The following is a 24,567-nucleotide window of genomic DNA, read 5'->3' on the forward strand; positions in this document are numbered from 1 at the left end:
ACAGAATAAATGCAGTAATGCTAGTGAATGACTTAGCTGGTGATTGATTGTAGTCTCAAAGAAGATGATAAGCTAAGGACAACCTGGAGAAAGATTATGCAGACTGGAGGTGTTTCTTTTTCTTTTGAGATTAAACTAGAGTTCATTGGCCATAAAGATGCTGCTTATGTTCAGAGAAAGAAGGGTGAGGGGTACAACCCAAAGAACATTGTCCCCACAGCGAAGCACAGTGGTGGAGGTATTATTCGTTTGGCTGCATCAGTTCATCTGGAACTGGGAATCTTATGAAGGCAGAAGGGCTAATGAAGAAAGAAGGATATGTGAAGATTTGAAAAACACCTCAAGCAGTCAGCAACAAAACTGGTTCTGGCCAGCATGATGAAAACATGCATCCCTCCTGATGAAGAACGATCTCCAGAAGACCAAAGGGAATTATTGACTGGCTTGCTCAAAGCCCTGATTTGAACCCTATTGAAAAATCTGTCGGGGGAAGTGAAGACCAAGGTTCATGCCAGGAGACCATCAAACCTGGAGGCGATTTGTCAAAGAAGAATGATCAGGTGACATGTGAGACTTGCTGAGAACTACAACAAATGACTGCAGACTGTTATCCAGCAAAAACAATACAAAACTGACTATTAGCATCAGGAGGGCTAATAATTTTGACCCTGGCAGTTTTGTTTCTAGACTAATGTAAGCATCCATAATAAGACTTTTGAAAAAGCTGTGTTACAAATACCATGCTCTGTTTAACAGCTCTTGGGAAATACTTTTGAAATTTTCATAGTGCAACTAATAATTTTGTCCTCATCTGTAGTTGTTGGAACAAAAGCAGAAGACAAACGAGGAAACAAAAACATCTGAAGAAATAAAAGAAAAACATCAGCAGCACATCAGTGTTTGCTTGACAGTGAACAAAGACTGGTTGTGTTGTTTGTTACGATGAACCCTGGATGAAATCATAGTTTTATACTGTGTATAGCACACAGAGCCTCTCACTGCTTGAGCCTGACACATGAAGACATGCATCCAGGTTGGCACCCAGCATCATCTGCACCCTCTCTTTGCAGCCCTTCCACCATCTTCTTGAGCGGTCAATTCAATTATCTCCTCTCTCTTTTTACTTGAAATTATTACAATAACCACAAGAGAATGAAGATGTGAGAACTTTTGGTCATTTAAACACATTTAATGTAGTTTGCGGTCCACGATAAAATTATCAGCTATACAAGAACAATAGAAAGGAGTACACATATAGTGTTTCAGACTACACTCTGCATTAGAATATTTCACTTTTAATTGATAGGATGATGTCTGCAGTTCATTTCAAGTCTAAAAATAAAATATCTGGAGGACATTATTAAAAAGAATGGGCTATATAGCTGAGTCCACCATCAAAAATTGAACAGCTGCTCTTTTACTTTCATACTTTGCTATTCTACTGCTCTAAAGAAAAAACCGATACATCGTGTCCTCACAAAGAGCAAGAGCGTTCTGTAAAAATCTCCTACAATGTTCAACTTCAAATAAGAGAGACTAGTTTTAATTATGAAGACAGTTTTTCTGCAACAGGTCTCTTGATTGTCATGAGTAGCACTAACTGGGATGGAGGTTCTGGAAAATATGTGATACTTTTGAGTTTATATCAAATTCTTTGCACTTGTAAGAGACCTCACAACGTCAACAAATCAATTACAACAAATCACGGACCCTTTGTACATGTAGAGGTTCTAGCAGAGCCAGGCTCAGGGAAAGTCAGCAGTGGATGGGAATGAGACTGCAGATATGTCTGTGAAGGTTCTCAGTCATCCAGGTCATCGTAGTCAAAGGAGCTTGCAAAGAAAAGCGTCTGGACTTCTTTAAGTTGCTTGAAGACGTTTCACCTCTCATCCGAGAAGCTTCTTCAGTTCTAAGGTCAAATGGTGGAGAGTCCCAGATATAAACCTAGTGGGAGTGACCCCCCACAGAGGGACAAAAGGGCCCCCTGATGATCCTCTAGTCGCCGACTGGGCGTGGGTCTCAATCAGCCAGAGTTTCGGGTGTGTTCATTGTGAAACCTGGCCCCACCTTATCATGCGAATTCGCATGCAAGCGCCTTTGACGAGACTGCAGATAGTATGTCTCTACTCGAAAAAAATTACCCTGTGCCCTGTAAACAACAGTCACAATGTGGAACCCAGTATTTGTCAGGAAAAAAACAAAACAATTTCAGCTTTATGAAATCTAAATAGACATCTTCATTCTAAACATTCAGAACTATTACAGGGAACCATGCGTTGTCATGACAGTAATATTTCTGATTTGGACAATGGTTACATTTTCTTTGCCTGAAATCTGCAGGTTTTCAGTTTGGTTGAAACAAACTTGTAATGACTGTATAGCTGATATCTGTGTTTTTCAACCCTGAAGGTTTCATGTGGCTAGTTATTGTACTTATGAGCGTTCAGAAATATATTTATGGCTGCATCTTGTATTTATGAGGGCTCAAAAAAGCTGGAAAATAATGAAGTAAAACATCCAACCATCTATATGTATTTTGAAGACTTATAATTTGAACATTTTTTTCATCACTTTTTTTCATATACAAAAGTCTACTGATTGTGATGGGTTCAGATGGGTCCTGGTGCAAATAAGAAGGAAGATCTCTGAGAGGAAGGAAGATAATTCTTTGATATTTAGGAGCCGACTAAGATAAATACAGTATCCTAAAAAAATTGATCCCTAAAAAAACAGCAAAACCTACATATAACTTGAATCCAATCATTCCTCATTTCATATGCTTCCCACATATTCCTTCTTTTTCTCTGCTCCTCTACTTTGACATCATCACAGTCGCCATCTGCCTCCTTCTCACTTAGTATCCTCCTCTGGCACACCAACCCTCTGCATGTCCTCCTTCACTACATCCATGATTCTCCTCTCTGTCTTTTCCTCCTGCCTGGCAGCAGCATATTATACATCCTTTGTCCAATATATCTACTCTCCTCCTTAACATCTCTCACACCATCTCAGCCTACTTTGTTTCCAAAAGCTCAACCTAAGCTGTCCCTCTGATGTATTCTTTTCTGATCTTGTCCGTTCTGGTCACTGATAATGAAAACAGCTGCACCTCCTGCTTTTTTTAGTAGGTGCCACCCTCTACAAGTCATATATCATAAGAGGTCTCCTTACCATCTAAACCTTGCTCTCTTGCTGCCATGTGTCTCTCACAAATCACCCCTGACACTCATTTCCACTCACTCCACCCTGCCTTGACTCTCTTCTTCACCTCTCATACTCTGTGGGGTGTTTATCCCAATTATTTAAACTCATTTACCTATAGTACCTCTGCTCCTTGCAGGATCACTTGTCTCCCTCGCAATCTCTCTCTCTCTCTCTCTCCAGAGCATACCTCCACATCTCAGGTTACCTTCCATCTGCTCTCTGTTCTCTCATAATGTCATAGTCCACAGAGACTGCTGCCTGGCCTCTGTGGACTGTAGATCCCTAATGCAATCCCCACCTTGAACCCATCTTACACTAATACTGCACACCTTCCCTACCACTCCTGTGTGCCTCTTCACACTGCGTCTTATGCTTTCTTCAGAGCCACAAACACACAGTGCAGCTCCATCTTACCTGCTCCATACTTCTCCATCAAAACTCTAAAGAAAAAAATATTGCATCTGTAGTGCTCTCTGTATGAAGCTGTACTGGTCCTTGCTGCCACATCTCCTCTCAGCCTAGCTTCAACAACTCTCTTCCATATTTTCATGGTATGGTGGCATCAACTTTACCAATCTGTACTTAGGACAGCTCTGCACATTACTCTTGTTATTGAAATCAGGACTTGTATGCTACTTGTCCATCCCTCAGGCATCCTACCACTATCCAGGATCGTGTTAAACAGTCTACTGCCCTCTCTCCCTGACATCTCCAAACCTCCACAGGCACGTTGCTTCATCCTCTTCATAGCTGCCCTTTCCTTCCTCCTTTCTAATCCTTTACACTTCCTGATTCACCAACTGACTTCTGTCCTTTCTCATTTTCTTCATTGATGAGCTTCTCCTTCCTGAACACATTCTCTTCATTACATTTCCATCACTATCTTTACTCACCCAAACCTGCTTCATATCTTTTCTAACTCAATCTCTCCAAATACCCTTCTGCCAGTTTCCCTCACCACTACAGCTGTACTTTCTCAGTCAAGTAGCAACACTTCCTACCACCTGTATCAACTCAGCCTTGAACACTGCACATCATTCTTCCTTCTTCAGCTTCCACCACCTAAACCTCTCCCCTGACTTCACTCACTTCCTCTTGATCATGCCCACAGCCATACAAACGACCATCTGATGCTTGCTAGCTACATTGTCCCCTGACATCTTTCCCTTATATAAAGTGTTTAAGGAATTTTCTCTTCCACTTGTTGTCAGTTAAGTGCTTCATAACACAACCTAGTAATTACATTTTTATATTTTATTGAACATAAATATCTTGGATGAAAAAACTATTCCTATTAAAATAATCATCCTTGTAAAATTATCTGAATTCTGTATTCGAGTTTATGATCATTTAAGTGGCTTCTTGTGTACCGGTTTCTGATATTTACTAAACAAATTAACATTTTCTTTCCTCGCCAATTAAATTGGGCAAAATGCGACAAAATTATACTTATGATATATGAATCGCTTAAATAGTGACACAGATTTTTTTAGGATTGTCATGGATGGAATTCGTTTCCTTCTTCAGTTTTCATCCTCACTGTCTAAATTAGGAGGGTCTTCTGACTGGAGCAATGGCTTGTTGGTCAGTTTATGGGGATCCTCTGTAGTCATCTCTGTCATTGTCCCATCCATACCGAGCTGCATGGGCTGTATTAAATGGTTTCTGCAGGATAAGTATTACAACAGAAATAAATATATACAGTGGGTAAACTAAGCACTAGAAAAAAAATTGCTATTTTCTAAGTAAATATATTTCTAAAGGTGCTATGGACATGGAAAAAGTATTCAACGCGTTTCCTAACATTTATTTAATCTGTTCAAAAGCCTTTGATGATGATAACATCTTCAAGTGTGGAGCAACTAGTCATCTGTATTGCTCAGGTGTGATTTTGGCCCATTCTTCCACACAAACAGTCTGTGGGCCCCTTCTATAAACTCTGAGCCTTAGTTCTTTCCATAGATCTTCAATTGGATTCGGGCATTTCTAGCAGCTTTTTTCTCCCTTTCTCTGAAGCAAATTGAAAGTTTCCTTGGCTGAGTGTTTGGGATCTTTGTCTTGCTGAAACATCTGCCCTTCATCATCTTCATCATCCTGGAAGATGTTTTTTTTAAATCAAGAATGTCTTGGTACATTTTCCCATTTATCCTTGATTCAATTATGTGAAGCGTGCCAGTGCTACACAATGTTGTTCCCACCTTCAAACTTCACTGTTAGTATATCTGCAGTGCTTTATGCCCTCCAGATATGGTGTGTATTATGGCATCCAAAGAGCTCAAATTTCTCCCAGTATTAAACAGCCTTGTCTAAATGTTCTTCTGCACTTCAACATGCTTTCTCTTCAGCTGCGGAGTCTTACATGGTGAGCATGCATACAGGCCATGGCAGTTGAGTGCATTACTGATTGTTTTCTCTGAAACAATTGTACCTGCTGATTCCAAGTCTTTCTGTAGCTCTCCACAAATGCTCCATGGCTCTTGAACAACTCTTCTGATAATTGTTTTCATGCCTCTGTCTGAAATCCTGTGGGGAACACCTGGCTGATTATGGTAAAATTATGTTCTTTCCACTTCCCGATGTTGGCACCAGCAGCGCTCACTGGAACCTTCAGTAGTTTCAAAATTCTTCTGTATCCAGTGACATCAGTATGTTTCACAACAATAAGGTTGCAAAGGTCTTGAGAGAGCTCACTGGTTTATCCATCATGATAAACCAGTGAGGCATTTTTATAAGTCATCAGTTGAGACTAATTTGAACTAAGTGGCAGGACTGCTTTCAAGTTACTGATAATTTCAGCTGGTGTCATGACTTCCTATGCCTTTTTGCACGTCTTTTTCTTCACGTGTTTAATACTTTTTCCGTGTGTCATTTCTCATTATCACACATAATTTAATTGATGGACATCTATGGTTTGGTTTCTCTGCATGTGTGAACTGGATGAGTTTTTACCAACATCTGGTGCAAATTTCACGTCAATAGCACCTTTAGTAAAATATTTACTTAGAAAATCGGTGACATGTTCACACTTATTTCACTGTGATGGTATTAATGATTACTGCAAAATATTCTCAACAATCATATTTTAGATATAAGTGTTCATCTCAACCAAATATATTACATTAACCTGGTACTTTTTAGGCATTTCAGGGCTGAACTTTTACATATTACACCATAGCATTAAAGGCTTCTGTTGAAGACAACAACTTGACCAGTGCAGGTTACTTGTGTGACTGTGTGTGCTTTTAGTGACCTTGACAGTTTGTCAAACATGTGGACCAATTTCATGGCTTCATATTCCTTTTGCTCTTCTGTCATTCCTTCCATGGGATTGGGCTGCTCCTCTTCTACAACTCCTGTTATTGGGTTGATTCTGCAGGGAAACAGAAATATATTTTCTTTAAAAAAGCTAAATGTGCATAACAAACAAACAAAGATGTAAAAAGAATTCAGCTGAGGTAGGGGTGGGTTTTGATTATTGATTTATCGATTACAATCGATTTTGGCTTGGATAACATGATATCGATTCATTAAAACATAAATTTATTTTGCCCAGAACGCCAGAATCTCAGGTTAAACCTCACAAGATTTCTACAACCAGAGCAGGGACACGGATTCTGCACAAAGACGTAAACACAAAAACGCGGACACAACGCATCCGAATCAGTGAGATGTCGCCTTTCTCACACGACGGCACGTACGCGGACACGGACACGCCGTCGGGGCTGAAAGCCGACAGCTCACTGATTTTGAAGCGTCGGTGGGCGCTTTGTGTTTACGTCCTTTTTGCGCTCGATTCTGAAGCTGCAGGTTTTATATCTCTCCAAACAATATTGACTTAACCAGCAGCCAAAGACGATCCAGCCTTGGTGCTCCCCCGGACAAGATAGAGGAGGTGGCTGGGGAGAGGGAGGTCTGGGCTTCTCTGCTTAGGCTGCTGCCCCCGCGACCCAGCCCCGGATAAAGCGGAAGAAGATAGATGGATGGATGGATGTACAATATCACTAAAAAGCTATTCTGTCCTATTCTATTCTTCATTTGTTTTGTATTATACCTTTACCAAACACCATATTATAACATATTATAAATGATACATACATACATCCCTATACATCCTCAGCCACATCAAACACTAGTCACCACTCATAGTCATCACTTAGTTGTAAATATATTTCATCTTATGTCCTGTTTACTTTCTTCACTTCCCTGACTATCCTGCTTTTTCTTTGCCAACCTCTTCCTTTGAATACTTTCCTGTACTTCCTCATTACAACACAAAGTCTCATTGTCCTCTTTTCTGTGTCCATAGGATACACCAAATACATCGTTGGCACTTTCTCTCATCACTTCAGCAGTCCTTTCCCAGTCATTTGATAACTCTTCCCTACCACCCAGAGCCTGCTTCAACTCTTCACTGAACTCTATGTAATATTCTTCCTTATTCAGCTTCCATCATTTAATCCTCGCCTCTCTCTTCACATACTTCCTCTTCTTGATTTCATAGTCATCCTACAGACTACAGACCACAATCTGGTGTTGCCTAGCTACATTCTGTTCCCTTCACCTGCATGTCTAATGAATTCTGCTCTAATCACCGCTCTCTCCCTCCCGTGGGACACTCTCTACCACTTCATCCAACTTCCTCCAGAATTCCCTGTGTGCATACACCCCGTGATGCACACACACTGACAACATTCAATACACCCCCCCACCCCTTCGATTTCCAGCTACAACTTATGATCCTCCTTAAGTTGTTAAAAATGCAAAGTAGAAATTTTGATAAGGAGCTGACATAGTGTTCTGTTGGTACTGACTGGGCTTTGGCCTCTCTGTACTCTTCTGTCTCAGAGTCCTCATCCTCGGAGTAGATTCCAGGGTCTTTACCTCCTCTAAGCAGTCCTCTGGCAGCCAGCAGGCCTGCAGCATTGCCATATCCAGTATACTTAATGAACCTTGAAACTTGAAAGAGAGCATATTACTGTTAAAATGGCAGCATTCTAGCACAATAAAAAGAGCAATGAAATTAGGATCATTTATGCACCTGACGACCTCAAAATAAGCTGATATTTTTTGTCTAAGCATGTCCAGTGAAGAGATGCTTCATACTATAAAAACTGGCCTTCAAAGTCTATCAGAGCAGGTTCAAAGTTGGCTCTTTTTAAGTCACCTTAATTTTTCCAGCATTTATGAATTCTCGTAACTTCATAAGTACAGGAAATAGCTACGTGACATTTTTATGGATGAACTTTAGTTTCTACTAAAAAACGCAACCAAATCAATTTTACACCTAAAAATGTCTTTAGAAACAAAACTTTTTATATATTTACAACAGTGCGAAAAATGTTCGTCCCCTTCCTGTTTTCCCGTATGTTTGTTACATTTAAATGTTTCAGATCAGCAAACAAATTTAAATAGCAGACAAAGACAAGACAAGGAAACACAAAATGCAGTTTCTAAATGAAGGTGTTCATAATTAAGGGTGAAAAAAAATCCAGACCCACTTGGCCCTGAGTGAAAAAGTGAATCCTGAAAGAGGATGTCTGGCTAGCTGTTCACCACCTCAAGCTGAAGTGCACTTGGGTTCTGCCTCAGTCTCATACCTCAGACGATTTATAATCTTATTGGGTGAAACACACTATGCAATATGGAAGGTCTTCCTTTACCTACATTTCTTTTACTTGAGAAACGTAGGGTGCTACAGAGGGTGGTGAAGGCTGCACAGAGAGTTGTCGGAGGCAGCCTCCCAACCATCACAGACGTATACACCTCCAGATGCAGGAAGAGGGCCACCTGTATCATGAAGGACCCCACTCACCCAGCACACACACTCTTCGTCAAGCTCCCCTCAGGCAGGAGGCTGAGGAGCATTAAATGCAAAACCACCAGACTGAGAAACAGCTTCATTCCAGATGCTGTGAGACTTCTCAGTGCATAAATGGACAAGAACTGATATTGTAGCACCTTAATCACTACTGACACTTACTGACACTGTCATTTTATCAATGCGGGTCATCATGCCCTTTTGCTGCTAAAGTATTTATACCTACATTCTATATCCATACTCCATACTGGTAGTCAGGTTGTTGCACTCTATTTATCATATTATTTATCGTGTTATTCTATTACTTGTTATTCTGTTTTGTTTAAAAAACAACAACTATTTATTTATTACTTTTTTTAAAATTCCGTTTCTTCGTTATTCTGTTTCTATTCGCTCTGGGACCGTGTGTACATCATGTCGTTCCACCTCATGTAAACATGTGATGCGAATGACAATAAAGCTTCTTGAATCCTTGAATTGTGATTACTCTGTATTAAAAGAATCTTCCAATATAACATTTTTATGTACAGCTATTTGGAGCCTTCAGTCCTTTGTTTGAGAATCTTTTAAATTTAGTTAGTGTCGGGTACTCGTTCTGTCTGTTTCCACTGTTTCCATCAGATGGCATGCAACTGTCCCTTCTATTGTTGAAAATGTAGCAAAAAAATACTGTTTAACAAAGACTTTGTTCTTAACATCTAGAAATATTATAAGATGCCAACAGTGTTGGGTACTGACTAGCATTAACTCGTAGTTCTTAACGTATTCACGATCTTAAAGGTAGTTTTATTTTCTTTGCAGACAACCTGGTGGGTTTCAGCTTGATTTGATGAACTGAAACAGCTGTTTCCAGGGACGGTCTTGCTAGTTTAAAAAGTTCCATAAACCTTCTCTGTTGTCAGTAATGTTGCCGGCTCAGCTGGACCTTTCAAAGAGTTTCTGTGTAGTCAGGATGTGATCACATTATGTTTGTTGCAAGCTAGTTCTTGCTGCAAGGTGTTTAATCATTACAGTTACATGTATATACTTTGCCATGGCAGATCTCTGCAGAAAGTTGTCTTGTTGCACATATCCTCACAGACGGGCTATGACTCTTCCAATTATCTTAATTTATATTAAATATACAAGCTTAACATGCTCACGGGAAAACTTGCTTTGATGCATTCTTGGTTATCATGACAGAACATGTTGATCATCAAAGATTTGCTAAAGTTAGTGCACAACAAAAAGTTAACTGAATTTTTTTCTCATATTTGACTAATTTTAGATGAAATGACCCAGTACACTCACTCCAGTATTCAGGAGGAGCTACTCAGGAATTTGTGGTTTTAAAGGTTCAGTGTGAACTTATTTTTTTCTGGAGAGAAGGTGGAGTGACTTTAACATCACCTTTGTACCTTAGTGATTGCTTCTCTCTCATCAAAAAAGTGATTTTGCATCACTCTCTCTCACCACTTTCTTTGCAGAGAACAAAGAGGAATTCAGCCGCACAGTCCTTGACGTCAGTGTCAATGAGGGTCATAAGGCGGACTATTTTATTCCTCAGCGTGTTGCCCACCTCTGGCCTGTTTTTCACATCACGTAGTGGTGGCAGCACCTAAAACACAACCCACACATAAACATATAAACATACAAGAACAATCAAAATAGCTAAAATGTTCAGAGATAATCTCTGTAAGATGAATAACTGACTTTTGACCTGAGGAACTTCCTGGTCTCTCTGTGGATACGGGCACTCTCGGTCAACAAGTTCAGTGATGGAAGAAGGGTCTCCTTCAGCTTATGACCCTTTGAGACAGACAGACATGCAAACTTGTCAGTTGTAGGAAAGCAGCTAAAATGTGGATTATTAGAGCACATTTTAAACAACCGGTTTAAGACTTTTCAAATGTAATGATCTACAATGTGGATCTGAGGGCAGCAAATGAGACACGCTCAGCCTGGTTTGTAGTAAACATGCCTTTGTCAACAACATAGCAATTTGTTATGAATTTATGTTAGATATACTTTAGTGCACCTCAGCTTTTATTTCATATTAACTGTAGAGGTAATGAACCACCAACAGCATGCACTTGTGGCTCGTCTTACCCGGTCAAGTCTTTTCTCCATGAATTTTAGCAGCGTGTTCACAGCATCCATGTTGACACCCATATATTCAATGGAACCTTGCTGCACCTTGGGCATCAATAATACATCCAAACAAGGCAGAGGGAGGTTACCTAGTAAATTCACAGTATGGCTGAAAAAAGAAAGGACAAAGGAATGAAGGGCGTGGCGTCACAGGGGAGCAATGACTATATAAATCAAGTAACCAGAGAACAGAGAATCACCTGTGAAACTCTTCAGTCCGCTCCTCTCCATCAGCGTGGCTCATTAGACAGTGCCTCAGTATGGCTCCCAAATGTCTGTACACAGCTGCCTCTTCCTTCACATATACATCAGACACAAGTTGTTCACCAGTCATGAAGAGAACTCTCATCTTTCTTTGAATTTACAACAAAATGTTTAAATCTTGTGACTCTCTCCTAATGAATCTAATTTGCTTCGTTACCTCATCAACTTTGCGTCTGTTTATGTCAAACGTGATGTTGAATAGTATTTTCAGTATCTCCATAGCTAGTTCTGTCTGCTGCCGGCTCAGTGGGGGCAGCTCTTCGGTCGGGATGCCTTCAAAACCTGCTCTTGCTGTCTCCAGGGTCCCTGAGCAGCATAGACCCAGTGTGGCTTCCAAGTGGTTTCCTTGAATTACAGACAAGACACAAGTTATCAACAGGTTCTTTAGGTTTGCTTAATTGTACCATGTCTTTACCAAATTTACTTCATCTGGATGCTTTCCTGATAATGTTTGTTTGTTTTGGGGGTTTTTTAACCTTTTTTTTTTTTTTTAATGAAATGAAAATAAAATGAATGGGTTTTTGAACTTTAGTCAGCTTCAGATCTGACTCCATCTTTTGGGCTAAGGTCCACCTCTCATATTTGTTTTTCCATATTCATCCAACAAAGAAACAAAGAAAGCTAAACCAATCACACAACATCCTTGGAAAAGGTAACAAATCACCTAGAAGGCTGACACCATGAAGCTCCTGAGCCAGCTGTGCCCTGACATCCACTCTTAGGGCAGTCAGCAGGAAGGTTAGGCGCAAGTCAAAGAAACGTACCTGGGAAGAGAAACCTTATTTTGAATGCATATGTTGCATTCTAGCAAATATTCAGTAACAAATACGCTTCAAAAACTACATCTGCCAGCTATAGTACTCCTTTAAAAATGCATTAAAGAAACATTTTCATTACAGTTGTCATAGTGCTTGGTCTCTGACCCAGAGATTGTGTTTGGAGACTAAATTTTGACTCATCATGATTACTCTGGTTTGGTCTTGATGTTTTAAGTCTCTGCTTTAGAGCTTCTCTGTGTCTTTCCTCAGTTTGCCTTCAAGCTTCATTTTACTTATTGTGCTTTTGTGCTTTCCCTGTATTTCCCATTAAGTCTGTGTTGGTGTAACATGGCCCTTGTCAGCTACTTCCTGTTTATTCTGATAGTGTCTTCATGGTGCTGTGTTTTTTCTTTGATTCCCAGTGCTGCCATTTTTGTTTGACTCTACAGTGAACACAACAAATAATTCTACATTAAAGAGCTATCTGTCTGAGTAATGGTCATACCTCATAGTTCCAAGTAGGATCATGACACTGTTTCAATCTCTCTGCCACACCTTTAATCAGCTGCAGATCTGCTGCTACCATCTGACATCAACCCAGTGACAGAAATCCAGTCAGATTTTATAGATTATCACCAACCAATTAAAATGTGTTAATCTGAGGAATGCAAGGCACAGCAGACTGACCTGTCCTGTCTCATTGTGCAGCAGGATGTTGCAGATGGACTTGAGTGCCTCAACAATCATTTCCTGGTCAGGATTTTCTGAAGGAGGGGAAGATTCTTTCAGCACTTTACTACATAGTCCCGTCTCTTCCTCGTCTCCTCCCGCATCCTCTTCTAAGAAAAGAAAGATTTGCAATTTTGTTTAGCTTGGTCTGCCAACAACATGAACTCCCTTCAGCTAATCCATGATGTTTATTGATGGAGGAGAAAGATTATAAAGTATATGTCATGATCCTGGGTCTTTTGACCCAGCGTTTTGTGTTTTCTATTATTGTGATGTATTTTGGTTCTGGTTTTCTAGCTCTTTGGTTTTTGGTTCTGTTCTTCCTCAGTTAATGTCTAGTCATTTCTGCCTGTGTATGCCCCTGTGTCAAGTCCGTGTTTCTTAGTCTGTGTCTTTGCATGTGTGAGTTCTTTTTTTATTTTGTAGGTCTGTGTCTCTCGTCAGTGTTTCTAGTTTCACTTCCTCTTGTCTCGTTATGTCCAATTACTCCCAGCCGTGTCTCCCTCCTGTTTCTCGTGTGCATTGCTGGTTCATCTGCATTATTTCCATCCGTCATTCTGTGTTCTTTCCCTGCATCATCCTGCATCATTTTCTGTGTCTTCCTGCATCTCTGTTTCAAGGTTTGTTTTTGCTTAGTTTTCCGAGTTTATGTTTTCTCAGTTCTGTTTTCAGCCCCCTCGCCTTTTTGTATGTTCACTCTCCATTAATAAAGCTCCCTCACTTCAGTAATGCCTGCATCTTGGGTCCTTTAATAATTCCACACGGTTTGCCCTGCTAACCGTGACAGTATACAACGTTTAGGGGACAAAGAACTGGATTTCTTTTGTGCATAATACATCTCAATAAAATACATCTCAAAAAAGTTTTTTATTATTTAATTCAAAAAGCTCGCACTGTGCCAGCTGGGATGGGTCCCATGACCTCTGATTTTCATGAGCTGGGATAGCTCATGAAACATTCAGTTTAGAATAATAGTTGAGTAAATTACTAGTTAAACAGTATAACTGGCCTAATAAACACCTAACCTTTTGTTATCCTACCTCTTAGTATCTGCATTTTAGTGTCTCCTCATCAACACTCTGCACATCCTGCATGTCGTTTTCTTACGAATGTACTAAACAACTAGTTAACTAACTATTAATTAACTATTATTTCTGTCTTTAACCCTCCTGAGTTTTTAGATTCTTTCACATCACAATCTGGAAGTGGTACAGCTCACCAAATAAGGCTACATGGCTGGGGGATCTAATTCTGCCATGTTAAACTGTACTGTTGCATTTGATTGTGAGTGCCTGAGAGCTGAACCTGCTCTGCTCAATGTGGGGCTTCTACATTGTCTCCTCACTTGGAGAAAATAATGATGGACCAATCTGTCTGAGAATGACTGCAGTCAGTCTGAGTCAAACTGAGACACATTGCCTCCCACCAGGTAACCTGTGCAATCGCAAAAAAATTCACTCACTAACCATCAGTTTTTTGTGGTTGCACAGAGGTGCCAATCTATTTGTCCTCTTGTGTGACTGAGGCCCCTAAGCTACAGAGGGTCTGTCTGTTCATATACTGTCTGTGTTGAAGCATATTCATGGAAAGTTGATGGCAAAAAAGGTGGTAGAATATGCAAGCAACAAGGATGAGAGCCTTGACAGAACTGTCACAAAAAGCTAATTCAGGAACAGTATTTGTTATACCTACGTAGGTTTCCTAAGTAAAGTCTATGTTTCTGAACTGATGAAACTGAGAGTGAAAATGGAATTTAACTGTTAGATCTTCAAAATCAAAACAAGTCTTCATAACAATATATTTGGAATTACATCTTTGAATTCTCAAAACCTAAAATACAATCCTTTCTTGCTCTGGAAAGATGATGCAAAAAAAAAAAAGGATTGATACCTAGCAATATTAATTACCTTGGCCATCCACTGACTGGCTGTGGGCAGGTGTGGTAGCACTGTCCACAGCAATGCTAGCATAGCGGGCAAGAGTGGACATGGCGAATTGGTTGGTGAATGGGTCCAGGCAATTTTTATCTCTGGACAGGATTCGAACCGTTTCCAGACAGGCCAGCAGACAGGAAGGCTGCAACTCCCGGTCCAGGAAACCGAGCACTAACTCCCCCAGATGCTGCGTTGCACATATACATGTATGTATGTATGTATGTATATATATATATATATATATATATATATATATATATATATATATATATATATGTGTGTGTGTGTGTGTGTGTGTGTGTGTGTGTGTGTGTGTGTGTATGTATTCATGGAGGAACAGTAGAAACAGAACAGAAATTGTATTAGACTGTAGGCTATTGATGTTCATCAACAGAGTACACCTTCCTTTCTTGTGCAAATAGACACATACATTTATTTAAATGGGCAGATTTACATTTTAAACTGTTGAAAAATGAAACACCAAATCTGACAGCTATATCTGCAGCTTCTGACCTCAGTCTGAATGAATGTCCATCACACATGTTAAGTCAGGCAATGTTAGAACTGATTTTTGATCCATTTGCAGTATAACGCTTCTGTTTTTAAGATCATTTTCTGACTAATTGTAATGAAATCATGACCGTCTTAAGACTGCCAACAAAGTGAAATGTGTTACAGAAAATAACAGATCAGTGAGTTCGACCTACAGCCAGTGGTGAACAAATGATTGCTGTTTCTTACTGAGGATGGGTAACACAACAGATGAAACTGTACATTGAAAACTGAAACATGAAAAACACTACATACTAAACAGCAGTCTTACCGATAGTGACAAAGTATTTGTAGTGCTAATGATAACGGTCCAATGTCAAGGGGTTTCCTTGATAAAAAGCCCCACATTGTAGTGACCGAAAGCAAGGAGCTACAAAGGTTGCTAAAAAGTTTCCTAAGCTGTCATGCACATCTACAAGCAGGACAGCTTAGCAGACCTTCAAGTAGGTGTATGCTTAGCGTGGGCACATGATTATTGGATAAAGAAGCCATGCAATAGAACTTTAGCTTCACCTTAAATAAACCTAAACCTTTAGCACTGAACAAACTCACCTTTCTTTTCCACCTTAACAATCAACTACAGTTTCTGTTTGGGTCTGTTTCCTACTGGATGAAATGCTTCCTTTTATAGGAATAAAACTGTTCTTCTATTTATCAGAGAGGAAAACACTTTGGAAAACAGTGTGGTTTCCAAAACCAGATACATTTTCTCAAACAGAATCTAAATCATACTGTTTAAAAACATTTTCAGATGCTTTTTTAAAGGATAAAGCTGCTAAATGCAGAAATATTGGTTTGTTTAAGTACATTTTTAGATATTTACTGCTTTCTGAATGAATTGCAGGTGTATTAGATACAAAATCACAATAAAACTAATCAATAAATGTTCTAATGTTCTATCTTCTCAGCTATTCACCTTAATCAGTTCAAAGATTGACTTTCATCAATACTGAATAAACTGTATGAGGTTTAGGCCATGAATGAATTTGCAGCAATATACTTAATGATAAACCAGATTTCTTTTTTCTAATCTTCAGAACTGCTTCTTTCTCATTAGTTTTTGTTCTTGTGTTATGTATCATCAGAATATCTTCTTACAATCAAAACTAATATGCCAGCATGATTAGTGTTCAAGCAAATGAATAAATCAAAGGTCTTCATTTCATAATTCCCATTGGATTCCATTAAACTATTGCCATTGTGATCTCACACCTATTTGTAGTTTTCTTTAAACCTTTGAACTGATTAAGTGTGTTTACATCTACTGACAAAAACCCACAATTTATCCTGGATTTACTCCAACATTATATAATATATCACCTACTCGAGTATTCTAATATAACGCTAAGGAAATGTTAGAACAGGTAAACATTTAACTATTCATTTTACAACAGAATCAACCTATAAGAGCTGGTTTTCCATTTCCTATTCTGTTTATCCTGAGCTTACTGCAGGGAAAAGGCCGTGTGATTCATCCCCTGTCGAGCACTAGTGCCAATAATCTTAATATTAATTGCCAGACAGATTTATTTGGCAGACAGATAAAAATCCCCATTCCCAAGAATTCTGTTATAAATAGTTCAGTACGTGTAAGAAATTTCCAACAAATTTTCACCAGACGTGTGTGAGCTGAGGAAACAGCAGCCTTCAGGGTTGAAAAATGAATCCGGCATGTTTGTACCTTAAATTAAAAATGACTGCTATGCTAAAATAACAGACTGTGAGCCTTCCACTTGGATTCTGTTTGTATTTATTTCTGTATGTGCTGTAGGTGTTATTGTGTTAAGTAGTCGAGTCAGAGATGGAAAAAAACACTAACAGTCTGTGACTAGTCTGCAGCTCTCATTTGACAGGAAGGTAAACTGGCTTAAATGATGGAGTAATACCATCAGGGTTTGGGTGGTTTGTTGGGTTTTCTTTGACATGTTACTCATTTTTAAGTGTTTTACAACAAGTTGCTTACCTTATATATTGGTATATGGTATCATGGATCCAGCTGAGGAACAGCTGAAGAACTTGTAATAAACTAAACCACATTTCAAATTAAAAGTTTTATTAAAATTGTGTATATACATGTACATATTATGAGGTCTGGCTCTCCTGAAACAGTATGGTGGAAGCACTGATGTTTTGATTGTGAACAGCAGCAAACAAACAAGAATATGTTTCTTTGTAACTTTGGCAAACAATCTATAGAAAATCACATTTAGCATTTTAGCTTATCTTGTCTGGCAAATAATTCTGGAAATATTTATTACAATGTACATACTGGTTTGGACACAAAGTGTGTGCCCCTTCAGTAATGTACCTGTGACAGCCAGTGAGCTCGCCTTGTTTTTTTGGTTTCTTGTTGCCTGTCTCTTTCCGGTATCTGGTAGGTGGAGCTGACCCAATTATAGATGCAGCACACCTGAGAAGGCCAGTCCCCTTGCATTATAAAGCCACTTTGACTGAATCTCCAGCTCTCCCTGTCTTTTGAACACTGAAACAAGCTGCAACTCCCTCAGCCTCCCCGACACCAGCAAACAGTGTGTACAGATCATAGATGAAACACAATGACTTCAGTCACAGTTACCTTGAGAAATCAAAGAGCAGTGAATACTGTCCAAATCTGACAGCATTTTGTTAGGCCAGTGTTTATGAACCTTCAACTGACGTAACAAGAGCGACCCTATCACCTTCACAATTATGGGATGTAATCTATTCACAGCTGGCCAATCACTGCCATTTAAGAGCAGATCATTACTTTTCCTCTGGTTAAACACACAGATCCTTACAAGCATTTGATAATCCCCGAGAAGTAAATCACTCCCACTGTCATTTTCATCTCATGAATTATTTATATCCTATAATGAATTCTTAACAGGACCCCATCCAGAAAGAGTCACAAGTTGAAGATAAATTGTGGGTTCTAGGTTTCTAATGGAAGAGCACAACATGGTGTTCATTGGTTATTCATACCTTTTGTAACTTTCCTTCCTAAAACAGGCGAGTATACAAAGGAAAGCATAAAGCATGTTGGTACATCCAAAGAAATGATTAATCCTTAGCCAATTTTTTTTTCAGATGAAACTGAATTACACAGAACATTTAAAAAATGTAAACAGACTGGAAAGGACAAGCTGAAGTATTTCGATCCAGATGATCCCCTGCTGAACTGATAAGTTCAGCAGGGGATCAATTAATTATTTGCCCTATGTGTATAAATAGGAAATGTTATAAATACCTCTCTGTCCTTCTGCTCATCCCTGTTGAATGTAAAGCACTGGTTCATCTGAAGAAAAGAGAAGTACAAAGCACAAAAAAGGGAGTCAGTGGATAGAAGAAGCAGACAAGTTTGTGTTATGTTATTTGTACCAATAAGTCGTTGTGTTTGCAGTAATCGAGCCATCCATTCTCCTATGTACATCGCTCAGCTACAACTAAGAAGATATGTCTTAGGGTCTTCTAATATTGTTTAATCTTGATCTTGCAATGTAAAGTGACTTGAGTTAATTTTTGTTTTGAACTGGCAATATATCAACAGAAATGAACCGAATAATCATAATACAAAGTAGAGAGAAAAAATAAAGAAGCAAAAATGTAAAAATGATCCACATCACATCATTTGAAATATGTGACAGCCAGTGTGCTGGCCTTGTTTTCTTGTTGCTTTCAGGTATCTAGTAGGTGGAGCTGACCCAATTTCAGCACACCTGAGAAAGCCAGTCCCCGGTGTATTATAAAGGAACTCTGACTGAACCTCTGGGTCGTTTCATTATCTGAATCTTAATGAACACCGTTTTCTGTATGAGAGTTTTCTAATGTTAGTAATCATATTTTTTCTTAGATATTTTAATTGAAGATAGGCTTCAAATTACAAAAAGAGCATGCAATCATCCATCCATCAATGCATGCAGAACATTAATGCATGCGTAAGCCTTCCAAAAGACATCTCTCCAGTGTGTCATATCTCTGTGTAGCTCCTCAGTCATTCAGGTCATGGTAGTCTTAAATGCTTGAAAAAAATAGGCAGATCGACTTCAGTTGGTAAAGACACCTCTCATCAAAGAAGCATCTTCAGTTACAAAGTTACAAAGGTCCTTTCTATTGACTTGTTGTCTGGATTTACACAATTATCACAGATTACAAATGAGAACGTGAGCAACTTCCTTTCAGATGTTGTTCGTTTATATACAAATAGCCTCAGTACCAGATAAGCTGAGCCTCACTGTAGCTGTCTTTTGATGCTGACATCAAAAGAAACATGTCCATCACACATGCTGAAGTAGTCTGACCATTTACTAAAAATTAATCCACATCATTCACTTAATTCAAATACCGAGTTCTGAATTAAGGAAAATAAACATAAGTTATACCCATTATTTCATTAATGTGCCCCTACTAATATTTATGTTAATGCAAATTCCCACAACTCCCAGAAGGCTGGAAAACTAGAGCAGACTAACTCCAGTCTACAACTCAAAATATGGCAGTGTCCTGTAACAACCACTAAGCTTCTGATCTGTACGAGCTCTTTGGTGAAGTAGGATTTAACTGGCCTGTAGCTAAATCTATTTGTGTATAAGAAAATCTAATCCTATTGCCTTTGAGATTAACTCCTACACAGTCTCCGTGCTGAGGAAGCCATGAAGCATGGTGCACCTGGGGTTTGCAGAATGTAACAAAACTCATGCGACTTCATATACATATAACATGTAGTTCCAACTATCATTTCTAACATTAACTGACCTGGATAGACACCAAGCTCAGTTACATGGTAACACTGATACTCTTGTGTTTGTGACAGTGTGGTTAGCTTCAGCTGGCTCAGGAGAGCTGACATCAAGCTGGAAGCCACTGTAGTCTGCATATATATATGTATACATATATATATATATATATATATATATATATATATATATATATATATATATATATATACACACACACACACACACACACACACACACACACACGAACATATACATGATGTGCTTTGACTCTGTAATGCTCAAAATTAATAGAATCAAGTTAAAACTGAGGGTTATCTAAAAACTTCAGCTAGGGTTTGAACGTTCACAACCATTGTGCCAAAAACAAAAGAAATTAGTGTATACTTGTTGACACTGAAACAGCAGGAGATAGATATACAAAGTTATTACAGTATTTCCAAGGATAAAGAACTGGACTGACAAGTATCATAAAGAAATTTAAAGAGAGCTGCACAGTACAGAGCAAGTTTTGCAGAGGTAGGAAGCAAAAGATTTCAAAGACTCTGGAAACAAAGCTAGTGAGAAATGTTTTTTAAAAACCACAGAACAACTTTCAAAGCACTGGTGAGTGATTGACCAAAATCATGAATTGTAGTATCAAAGGAGACCATCTCACGGACTGTGAGACTGCAAACTAAGAAAAACTCCACTTCTGCAGAAGTGTCAACTTCAAGCCAGACTGATGTATGCTAAGGACAACCTGGAGAAAGATTATGCATCTGAAGGTGTGCCTTTTGGTCAGATGAGACTAAAGTAGAGCTCTTTGCCATAAAGATGCTGCTTATGTTTGGAGAAATAAGGGTGAGGTTGTACACAATTCAGAACCCAAAGAACACGCAGTGGTGGAAGTATCATTCTTTGGGGATGCATCAGTTCGTCTGGACCTAGGAATGTTACGAAGGCAGGAGGAATCATGAAGAAAGAAGGATATTTGAAGATTTTGAAAGAAGTATTCAGCAGCAAAATTGGTTCTGGGTCATTGTTTTATCTTCCAGCATGACAACAACCCCAAACATGCATCACTCTTGGTGAAGAACAATCTCCAGAAGACCAAAGTGAACATTGACTCAGGAATTCAAGCCCTCAGTGGTAAATCAGAGTGGCTGTAGCTCAGGAGGTAGAGTGGGTCATCTACTGATAGGTGTGAATGGGTGAATAAGGCATGTTGTGTAAAGCATTGAGTGCTCTGGGAGAATAGAAAAGCACATGAATCAGTCCACCTGTTCAGTCCAATCCCATTGAAAAATCAGTGGGGTGACCTGAAGACCAAAGACCATGCCAACAAACAAATCTGGAGAGCCTGACAGATTTGCCAAAGAAGAATGGGCTGGGATTGATCAGTGTGCAAAGTAAAATAATGTAAGCATGTCAAATAAAAACTAGGATGTTTGGAAAAGCTATGTTATAAATTAATTACACTGAACAGTACACACTGAGCTATGACTGTATGTACTTTAGGTCCTTTAGCTTGTACTCTTTTTGTGCTTCCATACAATTAGAGGCTAACAAAACACTATATCTTAGAACAGTGGTAGGGAACTCCAGGCCTCAAGAGCCAGAGTCCAAGTGTCCTTGGTCCAACACCAGAGCTCTAACTTAATAATGTACGTAGAGTACAAAGTAGTTACCTAAAATAACTCATCTAAAAAGTAATGATAATCCTGAGAGTTATAGATAAAATATGAATTAATATCATCAGTCTTAGAGTAAGCTTATGGTTTAAGGGAAGTAGTATAATGTGTTATGATAAGCTTGAATTTAAAATGGAAATAAAATATCTGTAATATCACTAAACATTGCAGCTGAAATCTTTGACATTTTACTGGATGTACCTCAGCACTGATCTTAAACATGATCTCATTATCTTCGAGTAACTGCTTCTGCTTCTCTGTCCTCTTTTTTTCTCTGTATCTAAGCGATGAATCCATTAATTACATTAATTTCAAAACTCCCACAGTGCTCTTTCCCATTACTCTTCAGTGTCCTGACACTGACTCCTTTCCAAGGTGTATCAGAGTTACAAGGAAATCACACATGTTAGAAAAACTGAAAGAGCACAGAGAAACCTCTCTAGATGGCTTGAGTTACGACATACGTACATGTCAGATTCTGCAAGAAATTAGGATTTAATCTCAGAACAAACACCCTGGAAATTCTGGAGAGATTATATGCCTTGACTGGCTAAGGAAGGCTTTGGTGACCCCCTGGAAAACTGTGGCTGGCTGAGGAGAGGGACGTCTGGGCTTTTTTTTCTTAGACTGCTGGCCTAGTGACACAAACCTGGATTAGTGGCAGAAAATGGATGCAATGGATGTAGATATTTGTGACAAAACTAACTTGCATTTCCCATTTCCATTTTTACGATCAGTGGCTCACATTAATTAAAAATAATTATTTTCAACAAATATTTCTCTCTTTTCTTTTTACATTTCTTTCTGATTTTCTACCACATTATGAAACTGACTTGCCTGCAATTCAAACTGTGTCAGGCTCAACTCTATAGTAAAGGTTCTACTTTTGAAGGCAGTTCTGATTTGGCAATTATTTCAGGATCATCTTCTGAATGGAAAGCGTTTCATAAACTCAAACAGCTGTTCTACAACGCACTGATTCCTCCCGATGTTGGAGGGCTGGTGTTTACCTGCTTGTTGTAGCTCTGTAAAGCCGTCAGAGCCGAGTCTTGGTCGCCCGTCTCCATCTCCTCTATAACGGCACTTAAATCCATGTTCATCATCACTGAGCTAGCTGCTGCTGCTGCTGATGATGATGATGATGAGGATGTCTGTATGTTTGTTCCCCGGACTGCGGATTCACGTTATGCTCCGTTACCTCTGACGGATGAAAGCATGACGTCTGAATCCCGACGATCTGATGAGAAGCGATTAGCGAACGGGGATTTGTGCCAGCCAAGTGCTGCGTTTAGAGTCCCAAGAAAAGACGGGAGAAATAAAATTTGTGATTATTTTTTTGTAAATGGAAAAGACAAGTGAGGATGTGGACCACAAGAAACGAGCAACATTAGACATCACTATATATGCAAAGTCTAACGACTGTAAAAGAACGCTCCTCTCTCAGACTGCGGGCTGCTTGTGGTGTTCATCAGAGTTTCTAAAAGCAGTATTGGAGGCAGAGAATTCAGCTTGAAGTGAAACTGTGAAGTGCGGCACACGTTAGACAAATGCGGGTCGGTGAGACTGAAACATCGTTCAGTAACTATCCTTTCATCATATCGAAGCTCAATGTGCTGGCTCAAAATTGTTGCAATTAATTGCAACATAAAGTAAGCCATCAATGACACTGTTGGGTGTCCCCATAGTGGCGTTTCAATAAAAAGAATAGAAAGAAAGAAGTGAAAATAAAATAGTGATATTTATTATTATTCTATACATGAGCAGTGAAATTGAAGAATTTGCAGTGCTTTAATAATGTAGACCTTTTTGAAGCCACAAAACAACTGAGAATGAATTCCACATACATTGTATTTTGAATTGATGTATCACTGATGCCATTTTAGAAAGCCCAAAAGTTTCGATTATCCTTTAAAAAGACAAACGGCCTTTGTGTGCAAGATTTTCCAATCGGTAACCTGAGCGATAGTGAGCAAGTCAGTGCAAACATGTGAGAAAAAAAAATTCATATCAAACCGACTCTGAGCTGTTCCACAGTCCTCACTAATGTGGCAGTAGCCAGTCCAGTGAATTGAAAGTTGAGCAGAATCTTCTTTTTTACTGATAATTCAATTTAATAATACACAATAATAGCACATTATCAAGTGCTGCTCATATGCCATTCTCTGATATACTATTTAAACTGACATCATAAAGCGTTTTGAGGTTACTGTTGTTGTTAACTGTCGCCATGTAAATAAAATTACACTAACACATACCTAAAAGATAAACACGTTCGCTTTAGGTAACGAGGGTCTGCGCTCTTTACACTACCGCCATCAACTGGGCGTTTCTCGAACGAGACGTGGGCGTGCGTGTAGGCTACTTAGTGTGCTCGATTTAAAATTCAAAGCAAACGCGCGTGCGGGGTGAAGGTTTTATGTTACCCGTAGTTAACCAAAATACAGTTATCAAGTAGATGAATTACACTACATTAAACCTTCAATTTGTTGTGTTACCACATGAGTCTAACTGTTTTGCTTAAAATTTGATAAACGGTATAAACCCCGTTCTTCCGGCACAGTATACATATACTCTGTGTAAATGACGTCTTGACGAGGCACGCACCTTGTCCAATAAAAGCTCACGACCTTGTTTGAGCGACAGGATTCGCAACCAATAGTTTTGCGGAAATCGTTTGATTGACAAACATTGCAGCTGGAGTGGGGGAAGGGGTCGATGAAGTTGACGGAACCGCCATCTTGAAAAGTGCTCTCCGAAGGTCTACATTTTCGCGCCTGTTAGAAACAGTTTTAA

At 39.1% G+C, this 24,567-nt stretch overlaps 1 protein-coding gene across 3 annotated transcripts; it reads right to left on the reverse strand.

The window, feature by feature from the left end:
- Nucleotides 1-1,153: 1,153 nt before the first annotated feature.
- ric8a (RIC8 guanine nucleotide exchange factor A) lies at nucleotides 1,154-24,443 on the reverse strand. Of its 3 annotated transcripts, none has more exons than XM_085462791.1 (16): nucleotides 24,379-24,443; nucleotides 22,785-23,056; nucleotides 18,616-18,663; nucleotides 18,351-18,368; nucleotides 14,811-15,024; nucleotides 12,862-13,013; nucleotides 12,680-12,760; nucleotides 12,081-12,180; nucleotides 11,574-11,761; nucleotides 11,353-11,447; nucleotides 11,111-11,261; nucleotides 10,715-10,810; nucleotides 10,475-10,619; nucleotides 8,016-8,160; nucleotides 6,455-6,574; nucleotides 1,154-4,869 (listed from the first exon to the last, which is right to left on the reverse strand). In XM_085462791.1, exons 2-16 carry the CDS (start codon nucleotides 22,875-22,877, stop codon nucleotides 4,728-4,730), a joined length of 1,788 nt encoding a protein of 595 aa, XP_085318917.1. In that variant the 5' UTR covers nucleotides 22,878-23,056; nucleotides 24,379-24,443; the 3' UTR covers nucleotides 1,154-4,727. The 3 variants fall into 3 exon arrangements, with proteins under 3 accessions (XP_085318917.1, XP_085318919.1, XP_085318920.1); XM_085462793.1 differs by lacking the exon at nucleotides 24,379-24,443 and adding an exon at nucleotides 24,030-24,162; XM_085462794.1 differs by lacking the exon at nucleotides 18,351-18,368.
- Between the last annotated feature and the right edge of the window lie 124 nt (nucleotides 24,444-24,567).

Source organism: Copadichromis virginalis, linkage group LG7, assembly GCF_057382275.1.
Source record: "Copadichromis virginalis isolate Kocher_CV1m ecotype Utaka linkage group LG7, C_Virginalis_male_GT1.1, whole genome shotgun sequence".
NCBI classification, from domain to species: Eukaryota; Metazoa; Chordata; class Actinopteri; order Cichliformes; family Cichlidae; genus Copadichromis; species Copadichromis virginalis.